Source organism: Nestor notabilis, unplaced genomic scaffold (genome assembly GCF_000696875.1).
Source record: "Nestor notabilis isolate BGI_N333 unplaced genomic scaffold, ASM69687v1 scaffold21115, whole genome shotgun sequence".
Lineage (NCBI taxonomy): Eukaryota > Metazoa > Chordata > Aves > Psittaciformes > Psittacidae > Nestor > Nestor notabilis.
The window spans coordinates 1,314-15,338 of NW_009928145.1; the positions used below are offsets into that span (position 1 = coordinate 1,314).

At 37.2% G+C, this 14,025-nt stretch overlaps 1 protein-coding gene across 1 annotated transcript; it reads right to left on the reverse strand.

Annotated features, from left to right (window-relative positions):
- Positions 1-380: 380 nt before the first annotated feature.
- On the reverse strand, positions 381-13,708 carry TBK1 (TANK-binding kinase 1; the record flags this gene model as incomplete). The annotated part of the gene is made up of 11 exons (XM_010014393.1): positions 13,597-13,708; positions 11,099-11,239; positions 10,189-10,318; positions 9,403-9,584; positions 8,425-8,585; positions 6,383-6,493; positions 4,968-5,147; positions 3,333-3,529; positions 2,031-2,089; positions 925-1,016; positions 381-482 (listed from the first exon to the last, which is right to left on the reverse strand). Coding segments are annotated over exons 1-11 (1,442 nt in total), but the record flags the coding sequence as incomplete, so codon positions are not given.
- Between the last annotated feature and the right edge of the window lie 317 nt (positions 13,709-14,025).

Here is a 14,025-nt window from a genome sequence, read left to right on the forward strand (position 1 = left end):
ACACACACAAGCAAACTCAGTGACAAAGGCACTAAAACACTAACTGAAGGAAAGCTACTCAATCCTTTTTCCAGGCTTTACTATAGCTTCTGAAGTCAACAACAGCAGATGAGCTGAGTCAGAGAAGAAATGAGCAAAAGAACACATACAATTACTACTTAATAGTAATTATTTGCTCCCATTAGGTTAAGCCACAAAATAAATGCTCTGAGTAAAGCATAATACTGAATCTGCTTAAGTCAATGCCATCAGCAAATCCCTGCTTATTCGAACTTATTTTTATATGCAAAACCCCTGAAAATAAACATAACTTAAAATACCACTGTCACTAAAGATGATAATGGAAAAATCAATGCATTCAGTTTAGTGCTTCTACTCACATTTTCTCAGCTTTCTCAATGTTTCTGTTGCAGAAATCCAGCCTGATAACCACCTCGTTTTTTTTGTGAACCATTTCATTGTAATCATCCTTGATTATTTCACTAAAAAGGGAAGCAATAATCTGTAGCTAAAGCATTCAACTGCCATCTTACCAGCAATCAGCAATACAATAATATACCTACAGTAGTAACTGCTAGTAAGAATTGCTATCAGTTATAGATGCATTAGTATAATCCTCCTATAAAACTATCTTGTGCAAGCTGGCCAACTGTACCTCCATGTTATCAGAGGTTAGACTGAAATTATCCACTAAAGAAAGCAAAATTGCAAATACCTAAAACTTATTGTCAGAAAAAATTACTTTTGTTTCCTCAATGACAGAAAGAAGGAAAAAAAAATAATCAGAAAGCCTATTCATGTTCAAGGAGTGAAGAAAACTTCCCAAGATACTGGGAGATCACAGTATTATGGAATGAATATCAAGGCATATCTCAATTTCTTACAAAAAGAAGTAAGTGCAATGAAATTCCATCAGTTGCTTACATTAGCCATCGTATTCCTTTTCGCATCAGCTCCTGGTAAAGCAGCAAGGAACTGGCAACTCTACAGGCATAACATACGATACCCGTTACTGCCTGGTGGAAAAAGCAAGCATTAGTACTAATCTGGCATTCTCTTCACAGTTGTTTCAAGTCAATCAATCACTGTTAGGGATGAAAATAAGTCTCTATAAACAAAAATTACACCACTTACTCTCAGGATTTGCTTTCATTTCTGGAAAGTCACAAGTACATTTTTCTTCAGTAGGTTAGGAATTAAACACACGCATCAAAAGAAACTTGTAAAAATGGCATATTTTTAAATTCTAAGGCTAGGGACTCTTCATTCACCTAATTCCACTTAGAAATTTGCTGATTTATTCAGAATTGTGAACAATGTTTCAGATATTATAATTTACAATATTTTAATTCATTAATATCAACTGATGACTTTCTCTTCATTAATTTTAAAGACTTCTGGTGTTCAAAGAGACATATGCTTTCAGGACTACCATGCCTGAACACAAGGCTTCTCAGCAGCCAGTATTTTATAGATATAGCATAAATGGTGGTCATAAAGTCAAGGCATGGCAATGCATCCATCCAGTAGTTCTAGAAAAATGACCAAAGAATGAAACATCTTCTACTTGTCTCACACAGATTCTGAAAATTTGCAAGAGGCAAAAGAAATTCCACTCTTCTGCAGAGTCCTAGAGACTCCTCTATACTGAAAGAAAGCGGAAAGTTATCTTTGTTACATTAAGTTTTGCACCATGATAGGATGTTATGAATCCTCTAGCTAACTTCATAACTCCAAAGTGACTGTCTCCTTTCCCTGCAAGCACTGAATTATGCAGTAACACAGCACTTGGAATTTAGAAGGCTGGTTTTAGGTTTGGTTTTGTTTTTTAATATACAAATATATTTTGTATACACAGTATAGCTTTAATATACTTTTGGAGCCCTTGTTAACAAATACACTTTTGTCAATCAGAATCCTAGCTAGCCTATTAAAACTATTTTTAACATTATTCATCTGAATATCAAGTAGCTTTCATTTCAGTATCATTATGCGAGACAGATATATAAATCAAAATCATAATTACTCACTTTAGCCATACTGGCATCCCCATCCAAATCATAACGTTGATGTACTTTAGGAAGTAAAACTGAAACATAAAAGAAACATCTGTATTTTCTTATTTTCTACAAGAGACTTCAGAAGTTCAGACTGTTTCCCCTCCCCATGCTGTACACTCTTTTTATGCATATCTACATGGATTTTCATCTAATCTGTTACTGCCAAGCTTTTCAATATAATGTGGTTCTCTTGCACAACTTTAAAACCAGCCTTTGTCTTAAAGACTTTAAGTAACTTGGTATCTTCAGCAGACTTCTTCTCTTCCTTTTCCAGAGTCTTTTTTGAACATGCTTCACAGCACGCATTTCATGTAGGTCTCTACTAGCAGTATGTCTCCATTGAGATAAACCAACCATTTATTTCTGTTCTTCAGCTCTATGTTTGTCCACGTGGGAGACTGTTCCCTCTTACCTTAAGGCTACTTAGTTTCATTGAGACTTGTAAGGGCAGAACTTCAGCAATGGCTTTTTAAAATCTACAGTAGCCTCCATCAGCTGAATCTACTTTGTTCTCACACTCACTGACTCCTTCAGAAAGCTCTGACACAATACAAAGGTCCTGTTGATCCTCCCACAAACAGCTCACCTACCCACACTCTTCAGCACCTCTGTGTGAGTGTCAGCTAGTCAGAGCAGTCAGTATGTAGGAAACGCCGACAAAAGCACACTGACCTTTCAAGTGCAGGCATGTCCCCCAGATCATCTCTTACACAAAAGGGGTCTGGCACATGGCCCTATATAAGCCTCTCAATGATAAATGCAAGAACTTAATTTCTTCTTTTTCTGTTATGCCATTACCTTATGTTCCAAGCAAAGGTAAGTTCTTAAGATCTCCTCTATTAACTGAAAGGCTAACCACATTCATGACATTAAAAAATAAATAAAATAAAAAAAATAAAACAAAATGCAAAACTTGAATTTCCACTTAGTGAGTAATGGAACAAAAGAACCACCTTTGAATTACATTCTGTAATCTTCCTTTCTACTTACTAAAAGTGTCACACTTCAAAACATTTCAGTACTCCATAGGCCCCACTTAACACAAAGATGCTCAGGTTTCCAGCACTAGGAACAAACATGCCAGATACTCAGCATTTTTGGAGAATAAAAAAAAAAGGGGGGTGTAGGGGGAACAACTGCATTCTTAGAACTTCAGGTATCAAAAGAGAAAACTTTCAAACACTATTTCTAAGACATAACAGCCATAAAATAATAATTAAATAACCCAATCTATTCACAGAAGATAAGGAAGGGGAAATGGCTTTCATATACCTTCTTCATAGATTAATCCGACAATGTTCACAGGTTCCCTGCTTACTACAAAGATAGGATTCTCCTCAGTTGTTCTGGGGAAGTGCTGTGCCAATCTGCCAGGCTCCAGTATTAAACGCCGACCTTCATATATCAGTTCTTGATTCTGAGATGGTATTTTTGTCTGTTTGTAGACCAACTCATGAAATATAGCAGCTCTATAATACAAACAATATATTCAGTAGTAGTTAGACTCATTGCAACAGTTCAATAATTCAGATTTTGCATTACTTTGATAAATGTCTTTTACTTCTGATGAAGAACTGGTTGGACACATAAAGCATTTGACTTAGAAGTAGGAAAAAAAAGCAGCACACTGCTCACACTTGCTCTATTACAAAAATGAATGCTATTTCCTGCAAAATATCAAGCTTCCCTTTCTACCTCTGATTTTTCACCATAGCACGTCTGTGTAAACAAAACTGCTCTGCACTGGGCAGCACTAGATGAGAGGAAGGAAGCATACTTGTTTTCTCAGGCATATGCATTTCTTCAAAGGAGATGAATGGCTTCTCCAAGAGAAAAGTCTGGGGTTTTACATTTCAGAAAGCACACACCTTAAATTCAGCCTGTAAGCTAACAGACAGCCAGATTATCTCTGAAACAGGAGTAAGAAGGAAAACCAAAGACACTCTGGTGTTTTATTACCAGCAATCAATGAATACTAGGCATAAGAATTTATAACAAACCTCTTCCTCCCAAAAACAACCAACCAACAAAACCTCCCACAAAAGAACTAACACACCAAGAGGAAGGACAAATTTGCCTCCTGTGCAGCACTAGCACACTATCACTTCTTAATACTACAACTAGTATGCAAATAATCAGGAAAGTAAATAATAATTAATGTTAAAAAATAAAGCACAGCAGTTTGAGCTCCAGGCAAGATTTCTCTGCAAAAATAGTATTTGGCCTCTTTCAAAACAAAAATGACACAGTAGAAAAATTTAAAAAGGCCAGAACTATATTTACACATTTTATGAAATAACTGTTCACATATTAGAGAATGACACACCCTCTATATTATCTGAAGTATGGTAGAGAAAAGACACTGGTTTTGGTACCAAACTGTAAATCAGACTTCACTGTTTTTAACATCAGCACTCAATGACCGTAAAGTGAAATCCATATAACTTAGGATCCTAAATTGTACCAGTTACAACTTCAGAGCCCCTGTGGGAGTTTTAAGTCAGACACAGTTGATGCACACATTTTGTATTCTTGAGGACAAGATAAGAAAAGTGAGAGCTGAACACAAGTCTCTGGAAAACTACTTTGTCGGTAAGTAACATACAAATATGGGATCAGTTGGTATCCATTAAGAACATACACATTGTAACAGATCAAGGATTAAGTCTGTGTTGTGTCATTGATTAAGATCAAGTTTAAGATCAATTGATCTGACCTTCAGCGATTTTACTTTTAGTTTTGATCAACAGGCTTCTATGCACTGTGACTGTACAGCAGAATTACAAGCTCCCTCAGATAAACTGCCAAGGGAAGGCTACTGGATTTGTAACAGTGGTGATCTGAGCTCACAGTACCATTTGCCTGAATGAGAGCGAAGTAATGAAAATAGAGAACAAGAACACTTACGTATTATAGCTGTGAATATAAACTTTGTGCAAGGTCATCTGCTGTACCGAAAAGATGTGGATTATTATTCGGTGCAGTATGTCACTCGTCTCTGCAAAGAACTGGTCAAACCCCCAGCATTTTTCCTGGTCTGCTTCAAGAATGTTTGCAAGGACAGGTGTAAGCAGTACTTGCAGACCCCTAGAGGACATCAGGAAGACATAAAGACAATTTGGATGTACTTGGATCTTTTCACCTTGTAACCAATTGCAACACTTCATTTGACTCATGAGTGTAAATCTGAATTGCAAGAAACTCTATGGATCCCACTCCTGTGTTATCATGAACAACCTCTTCAAAGTTTTAACATTATGCACACCTCTAATGGGGCTCTCAGTGTGCTTATAAGCCACTGGAGCTTGCTTTAAAACGGTTTGACTGACAGCCCCATTAGAGGTCAGTGGATGCTGTACTCAAACTCACTTTAGTACTAAACTTATAACAGTAAATACTGTTTAAATGTTACTTGAAAATATTACTGTGAACAGACATTTAATTAAAGAAGTCTGCTTCCTTTATTATTTCAAGCACTTCAATTATATGGAATAAGAAAAGGAAACAACTGAGCATTATCATGAAAATGAAAAATATGTATCAATTGTAAGTTCTGCACACTATAAACTAACGAATTGATATAAACCAGACTTTCACTCTACACCCTTATGGATCTCCGTATTTGGCTTTCAGAAACATTTGTTTCTAGAGCCTGTTCACAGAACAATTTCTTTCTCCATTTACCATGAAAGAGCAGTAACTTTTAAGTACTGAGGAAGTCTCAGGAAGATAAATAGGTAAATGGGTTATGGGAGGTGATTTTAAGATCATACTGAGATCTTAGATCTTCCATGGCTCTTCCTACTGAGGATTATGACATATGCAGATGAAAAAAAAATGTAAAAGATACCATAAGATGTTAAAATGTGCTGATGTGATTTTTTTTAATCCCTGGCAAAAATGCAAGTCTCTGAACTGTCTTTTCTTATCATTTCCTTCCTACTGCCTAATCTTTGTAATGTCTGAAGTTGCATTTTTGGAAGAATGAATCTTCATACTCTTTCCTGAGGGTGGAGAAAATAGAATAATAATCTTTCTTCCACTCACACCACTTCAGATTCTCAGGTGCTCATTTATAAATTAGCAGCCATAAAACTACTTGGGTGGATAGGAAGAAAAAACACTTGATAACCTAAAAGTAGAGTGTACTGACCTACTGAAGAGTTCAAAGAAAACAACTGCAGCAGTCAGATCTCTGTTCCAAAGACGCAATCCTGAGAGAATAACTGGGAAAAGTTATTCTGAGAGAATAAATTGAGAGAATAATTGGGAAAAGCCCAATGAAGTAGCATTGAAACATTTCGTGAGAAGTTCCAACTTACTTTGAAAGACTACAAGAAACAGGCATCTCCCAGCTCCACTCAATTGGTCCATTCTCTGCTTTCTGTATTCCAGAAATAGCACCAGAAGGCTTTCCAGTGATTATCTTATACCTGTGATACATTATAAAAATAATACAAACTTCAACTACTACCTCTTATACATACATAGGTCTGGTAACTGATCCTCAGAGAGTCATCAATAATATAAATAGAAATAATGGGTTCGCCTAAATTTGTAGGTGGTGCAATAACTGGGAAGCTTCACTTACAAGCTGGCAGAGTGGTGCTAAAACAGTAAACAACAAAAATTAAAGACTTTAGGATGTGTGGAGAAATATCTTTGTCTTCCTAAGTTTGAGAAAAACTTAGCAATTTCAGGCATCACTGAAGGAAGCTGAATTTTTTTCTTTTTTAAAGTTTGAATTAGAGTCAGATTTCCAAGGCTGTTCAAATTAGGCATTTACATGACTAACTTCTAACATGTTCCATGGCAAGAGATGACATTTAGCCACACAAAGTGACTTGGGGATAGTGAAAGAACAGAACACGGACTCTGAGAAATTAATTTAGCCTGGAGACATCTAGCAATTTGGATACAATTTGGCATTGTCTACCTTTGTACTGACCAAGCTAGTATTTCTCAAATTTCTCATGAAACAAATCAGGAGCAATAGACTTTTTGCAATAGAAAATTTCACTTTTGTTTTTTCCTTTTGGAGGACAAGGCACATACAAACTACATGTTCCTGGCTTCTCTTTCAAGCAGTTACAACAACAATGCCTGTGAGATAATCAACAGGATGGGCAGTTCCTTAAACTAAAAAAACTGAAGTCAGCTTTGCAAGGAGTACCAAGATGAAAATGTTATTGGCCTATGAGAGTTCCCAAGTACCACCTTGCTTTATTTTTCAAATGCAACACACAGAACAATAAAATAGAACTAGACTAAGGCAAAACAGATAAAAATTCCAAACAGCACATCATAGACACAACTTCAGTTTTCCATTCAGAAGCTATTCCTGTTACCTTCAGCCACAGTCCACAGCCATGCTACTCAAAAAAAGTCAGTCTTGCGGGTAGTGCATGCATTTCAAGACTGCCTTCGAAGACAATTACTTAAAAGACAATAAAAATTTGCAGCACTGAAAATCTGTTTCAAAATGCCATAATTTTGCCTGAATATCCAAGTGATACACACCATGGTACAACAGCCCAGCCCAGTACCTTGGCGAAAGAAAGATGTGTGGAAAAACATCAGGGGGAGCTCTGATGCTTAATTCAGATTTTAAAGTGCAACACCGTAAAATCCTTGTTGAAGCAGAATGTTTGTACTGGTTTTGGCTGGGACAGAGTTAATTTTCTTCATTGCAGCTCATACAGTGCTGTGTTTTGGATTTGAGCAAAACAGTGTTGATAAGGCAGGGATGTTTTAGCCATTGCTGAGCAATGCTTACACAGCATCAAGGCCTTTTCTACTTCTCACACTGCCCGCCAGTGAGTAGGCTGGGGGCAGGCAAGAAGTTGGAAGGAGACACAGGAAGCTGACCCCAAGGGATATCCCATACCACATGACATCATGCTCAGCAATAAAAGCTGGGAGTGGGGAATTTCCAAGCTGGCAGATGGTCAGAGACTGAATGGACGTCAGCTGGCTGGTGGTGAGGAACTGGGGATTTTTTGCATCATTTGTTTTTCTGGGTTGTTTACCTTTCGGTTTAGGGGTGGAGGTTTGGAATTTGTTGGGTTTTTTTTGCTTGGTGGTTTTCGTTTTCTTCTTAAACTGTCTTTATCTCAACCCACGAGTTTTCACACTTTTACCCTCCCAGTTCTCTCCCCCATCCCATTGCAGGGAAGTGGGCGAGCAGCTGTGTGATGCTTAGCTATCTACTGGGGTTAAACCACAACAAAGTTAAGGAATGTTTTTTCCTAAATATTTTCACTATTTTAATGTTTACTACATGTGCGTAGGATTTTTGATAAAAAGCATTTCACAGACTGACTTAATTTACAAACAGATAAAATTCTTCTTCTAAATTACCTACATCACTTCCTTGTTTCTACGAGGTCCTTCAAAGGGTCGGAAAGGCAAGCTCCCTGTTGCAGCATGGTAAAAGGTCACCCCTATGCTCCACAGATCAACTGTTGCTCCGTACTTTTTCTGATGCTCTTTCCTCAAAACTGCTCGCTCGTACATATCAGGATGCTAAAGATAAAAAAAAGCAGGAAAATCACAAAGAAGTTAGAATTGCTTTATGAACAATATAAAGAACAAAACACCAATCTATCATTTCACAGCAAGATAATTTGCCATTCTGAACTTTCAGGTCTTCAATCAAACAGCAAAGTTACCTTGTATCAAAGAATTTGCTTAAGTTATTCTGACAGAATATCACAAAAGCGTTCCTACGTATGATGGTTATCTTTTATTAAAGGTCTGCAAAAATAAATTTTAGCTAAATGCTGACTACTAGAGTAAACCACCACTAAAGAAAAAGAAGTGAAAGCCAGTATTCCTCCAGATGACTTTGAAACAAGAGAAACCATAGCACAGACTAACCATAGCAGAGCAGAGTATCAGTTACAATACTGCATGTGGGAAAACACGGCAGGAAGAAAACTAGGCCTAAGATGCTTATATTGATGCCTTTCTGCCTGCTTCTCTTCAGTTAACTAAGGTGTCAAGTGAAACTTAACATTTAACATCATGCAAGTAGCTCAAATACAAAGTGAAAGATATCTACAGAGATAAAGGCAAAGGCATTCATAACTAAAATGCTCTTGTTCTTCCTCTCACATAAGGCAACAATGGAGGAGAATTATTTAAAGGCTACTGTGCTCAGATCAGCAGAAGAACTGGCATGACCCAAGGTGAAAAAGGTTTAAAGTTGTAAAAACAATTATAAAACAAAGGTTTAAGCACTAATTCCAAACAGTCCAACCTTCACCTACTCAATTCTCATCACAAAGGGCCCTGGGCTTCAAATAGTTCTTCAAGAGAAAGTGAAATCATATGGGCTTACTAAATATTCTTCTGTGCCATAGAGAGAAACAAATTGTTCATCATCTTCAAGTTCTCTTGCAGCACCGAAGTCTGTCAGTTTGTAAACAGACTGACCATCTTCACCAATAACACGCATTATGTTGCCTGGTTTGATGTCACGGTGCACTATTCCATTCTCCCGGAGATGATTCATCCCAGCCACTTCCATTAAAAAGAAAAAAGAGATAATACAGAATTTATGTATACATCTTGACACAGACTGCATAAGCACTGAATTGTAACTGAGACTATGAAGATGCATGTTTTTACTTTCTCACTGGGAAATGGGCATGAGAAGGGACACTCAATTAACGAAAAGACCAGGACCAGAGAATATTCTAAACATTTTTACTTTCTTTTCTTTCAATCAGCTAAATTATAGTATCTCTTGCTCTTGGCAACATCTTTCCCATAAAGTAACAACAGAAAATTTTATAAGAGGCAGACAGAGGTAAACATCATTATTTTTTAATTTACTTTTCCATGCTAATTGTCACTGGGCATCAGTCCAACATGTGACAAATAATGTTGAAATAAACAAAGAATTATAGCAATGCTTTAAACAGAAGTGGCATCTTAATGAAGCTATCTACACCAACGAGACGTAAAAGACAGGACTCCATACGACCATATTAATTCGTTCAGTTAGTTCAGTCATTCAAATTCCTCATCTCTTGCCATTTCAAGATAAACAAAAAAGGTATGAGTTTGTTTCAGTCAACAAATCAGAAAAAAGAGCAAAGAGCAAAAAGCAGAGTCTACATACCCACATCTCTCAAAACGATTAAGAACTCAGATTCTGGCAAACCAAAGGCATTAGAGGGCTCCTCTAAAACTGTGTATAAACTCCCACATGGACAAAATTCCATAACTAATACTTTGTGTCTAGTTGTTGTCTGGGGGAAAAAAAAAAAAAAAAAGTCTGTGACTATTGTGAAAACAATGTCAGAAATTACATATAACCACAGGATCTTAGTTAAAAAAATATGAAAGAAAATCCGTAACTAGATAGGAAATTGCATTCTGGAGATCTTCAAATGAAGTGTAGGCTATTTATTTATATTGTTTCATATATTCTAACTTGGAGATGGGGGAAAAATCTAAGAAAGCCTCAAGTTCTAGGCACTTAGAGGGTTGACAACAGTATTAATAGGTGGACAAATGAAAAACTACAGCACAGAAGAGCAGAGAGCAGCAACTGTCCTTTTTTCCTCTTTACTAATCTCAGCATCTGGGTCATTTCAACTGATTAGACTCAATTTCAGCACACCTACTGCAATCCATATTAACGTACAGTTCTACATTTCCTATGCCATTATTGTAGCTGGTTGCAAAGCAAAAGCATAAAATTATCAGCATTACTGAAACACCTCCCACTATCAGTATGTATTAAATATTAATGCATGTAGATAACTTAAAAATCCTTATTCAAGATAAGCTTAGGGCAATGGCTTCTCAAGATGGCCTTGAAGAACGATAACCTGTGCAAGCATATTCTTTCAATGACAACAAAAAAAAGAAAAACAAAAAACCAGTGGTGGTGGGGTCAGAGTACTTATCATATATGTTACCATTCTTTAAAAATGTATCTTCATCCTCTATAGTTAAGGATAAAGCAAAAAGACAGTTACTGCGGTTACTACCATGCACCTCAGATCATAACTACGATTCATTACCTCTTCTTCAATGGCAAACAGCTTGACAATGTTCTTATGATTTAGTTTCTTCAATACTTCAAACTCTCGCATCTGAACATCCACAGGACGAAGGAAACTTATACTGTTAAAAACTTTGACAGCATATAAATCCCCAGTTTTCTGTTAAGAACAAACAGATTACTAATCAAACAGAAGCATAAGCTTGTAAACATACATATGCCATTACCCAAGCATTCCGAGATCCTCTGTTGTGCATATGAGCATACCCAGATTACAAATAGTTCAAAATAGTATTTTGTGTAAGGTGAAAATTAAGATTCTACTAAAAAAAATTATGTATATCCTGGTTTAGTTTAACATAGATTAGAAGCATGGAAACTCAATGTTAGCCCACAAAATCTAAGTGTTTTTTGAAACAAAGGACAGTTAACATAAAGAAGGGCTACACATGTAGAATGACCCATAAACTTAGCTGAAAAATAAAATTTCAGAAAGAGGTAGGCCACTTGCACCAATCACTAAGAGACACACACATGCTACAGTTAAGAATCTTGACTTGCTTAAGAGACAACTTCCAGAAGCTGAACACTGCTCTCTTTTTCTTTATTGTTCCATTTATGCTCATAAAGAAGTATTTTATTTTCTCAAAGAAGGCAGTGTCAGGCACTATATACCACTCATGCAAAATCCTGAAGCAATTCAAACCCACATAATAAGTGACATGAGCACAGACATGAGCTCAGTCAGATTTCCATTCTCAAGCGGGACTAAGCCCCAGCATGCTCAGGCATCCACAGCACCAGCTGAGAGTGCAATTCTGGTCCCTCTTAGGGCTAAGTACCTCCCTGCAACCACTCTAGGAATAAGCATACATTAGCGGATGTGTGGGTGACAGATCCTTGCTAAGGACAAAGCCTTCCTGTGCTTAGACCATGTGTGTTACTGTCGTGGTTTAAGCCCAGCCGGCAACTTGGAACCACGCAGCCGCTCGCTCACTCCCCCCCCTTTTTCTTCCTCCCCCCGCTCCCGGAGGGATGGGGAGGAGAATCGGAGGAATGTAACTCCCACGAGTTGAGATAACAGCTCTCCAGTAACTAAGGTATAATACAAACCACTACTGCTACCAATAATAGTGATAAGAGGAATAACAAGGGAAAAGGACACAACCGCTCACCACCCGCCAACCGATACCCAGCCCGACCCGAGCAGCAATCTGGGCCTTCCGGGTAACTCCCCCCAGTTTATATACTGGGCATGACGTGCTGTGGTATGGAATACCCCTTTGGCCAGTTTGGGTCAGGTGTCCTGTCTCTGCTTCCTCCTGGCTTCCCCTCCTCTCTGGCAAACCATGAGACTGAGAAAGTCCTTGGTCAGAGTAAACATTACTTAGCAACAACTAAAAACATCGGTGTTATCAGCATTGTTCCCAGACTGAAAGTCAAAAACACAGCACTGCACCAGCTACTAAGAAGGAGAAAAAATGACTGCTGTAGCTGAACCCAGGACAGTTACGCAACACACTTGCATGCACTACTGGTGCCCAGATAAAAGTTTTCTCTCACTAACAAGTTGCAGGTCACACACTCAGGTTAGTAAGGCTGATGAGAGATGCAACCATGAAAACATAAGCTTTATAGGGGAATAATTCTGTGTGGAAATCCACTCGCACAGAAAAGCACATTAACTGCTGAATTATTCCTTAGTGTTGCTTCATGGTTAAATGTGGAACATAGAAAGCACTGTAGCTGACACATAACTTCATTCCGATTTCACACAGACTGACATTACTGTAAGAGAACATTACTTCCACAACTAGGTTTATCTTCATTTTGTGAGACATACCATGAAGTTCATAGGAACAGAATGACCTACACACTTAAGGTCATTTTAGCCCCTCCCTCAGGTTACAACATACAAATCAGTATATCATTTGCATGGCAAAACTCCTCGAAAATGTTGTATTTTGTACTGATTTCAAATGGCATGTCACCAAGACATGCCAACACCACTGTGTTGTAGACATGTATGAAGCATTGACTTACAGCCAGACACTAACAGCAACTTCATCCAATAGGATAATATGTTAAGAATATATCAAGAATATTCCAAAATCATAAAAATCACAAGACAATGGGTTTAAAAGAATAGGGAAAAACTATGAAAAGAGAAGTTAACAAAGAAAAAAAAAACATATTATGTAATGTAATAAAAATTGATTAAGACTTTCATTGCTATTTAAATTCGTAAGCAAAGAACAGAGGAATGAATAGTTCATAATATTTCATATTTTACAAGGACAAACAGTACAATATTCGAAACAAATCCTTGGAAATTACTGTATAGAACTCAATTCATTGGATGAGTATTAACAATTAAAAGCTAAGAATTAATATTAGCAAAGATATATTTACTTTAGGCTTAAATCTGGAACACTTTTTGGTTGATTTCATGGCAAGACTTGTACATGAAAAAGATTCAGTTTTACATGTTACTCAGATTAGCAATTCCTCACTAACCTTGTGTCGGCCCCGGAAAACATTTGCAGTAGCTCCCTGCCCTAGGATGTCAGACAACAGCCAGAGGTAATTCAAAGTGCTCTGCATCTTTGCTCTTTGATTAGACAGTTTTCTTTTTCACCTTGAAAACAAAAGGTTAAATACATTGAATTTAGTAAAATACAAGAAAGGGACTTATTTTAATTAGAAGGAACAAAATCCCAACCCAATGGCAACTCCAAAGACATACAGAAATAATTAAGAACAACCAAGTAGAGGAATAAAAGATGAAACAAAGAGAAACAAGCTCAACAATCAAACTAATGCCACAAACACAACTCTCTGCATTTGAGGTCTTTACTCCCCCAACTTTGTTTGAAAAATCAACTGGAAAAGTGAAAGCTTTATAATCCCTTTTCTGTTGTACACAGGTGTTTAATGATACAGTAA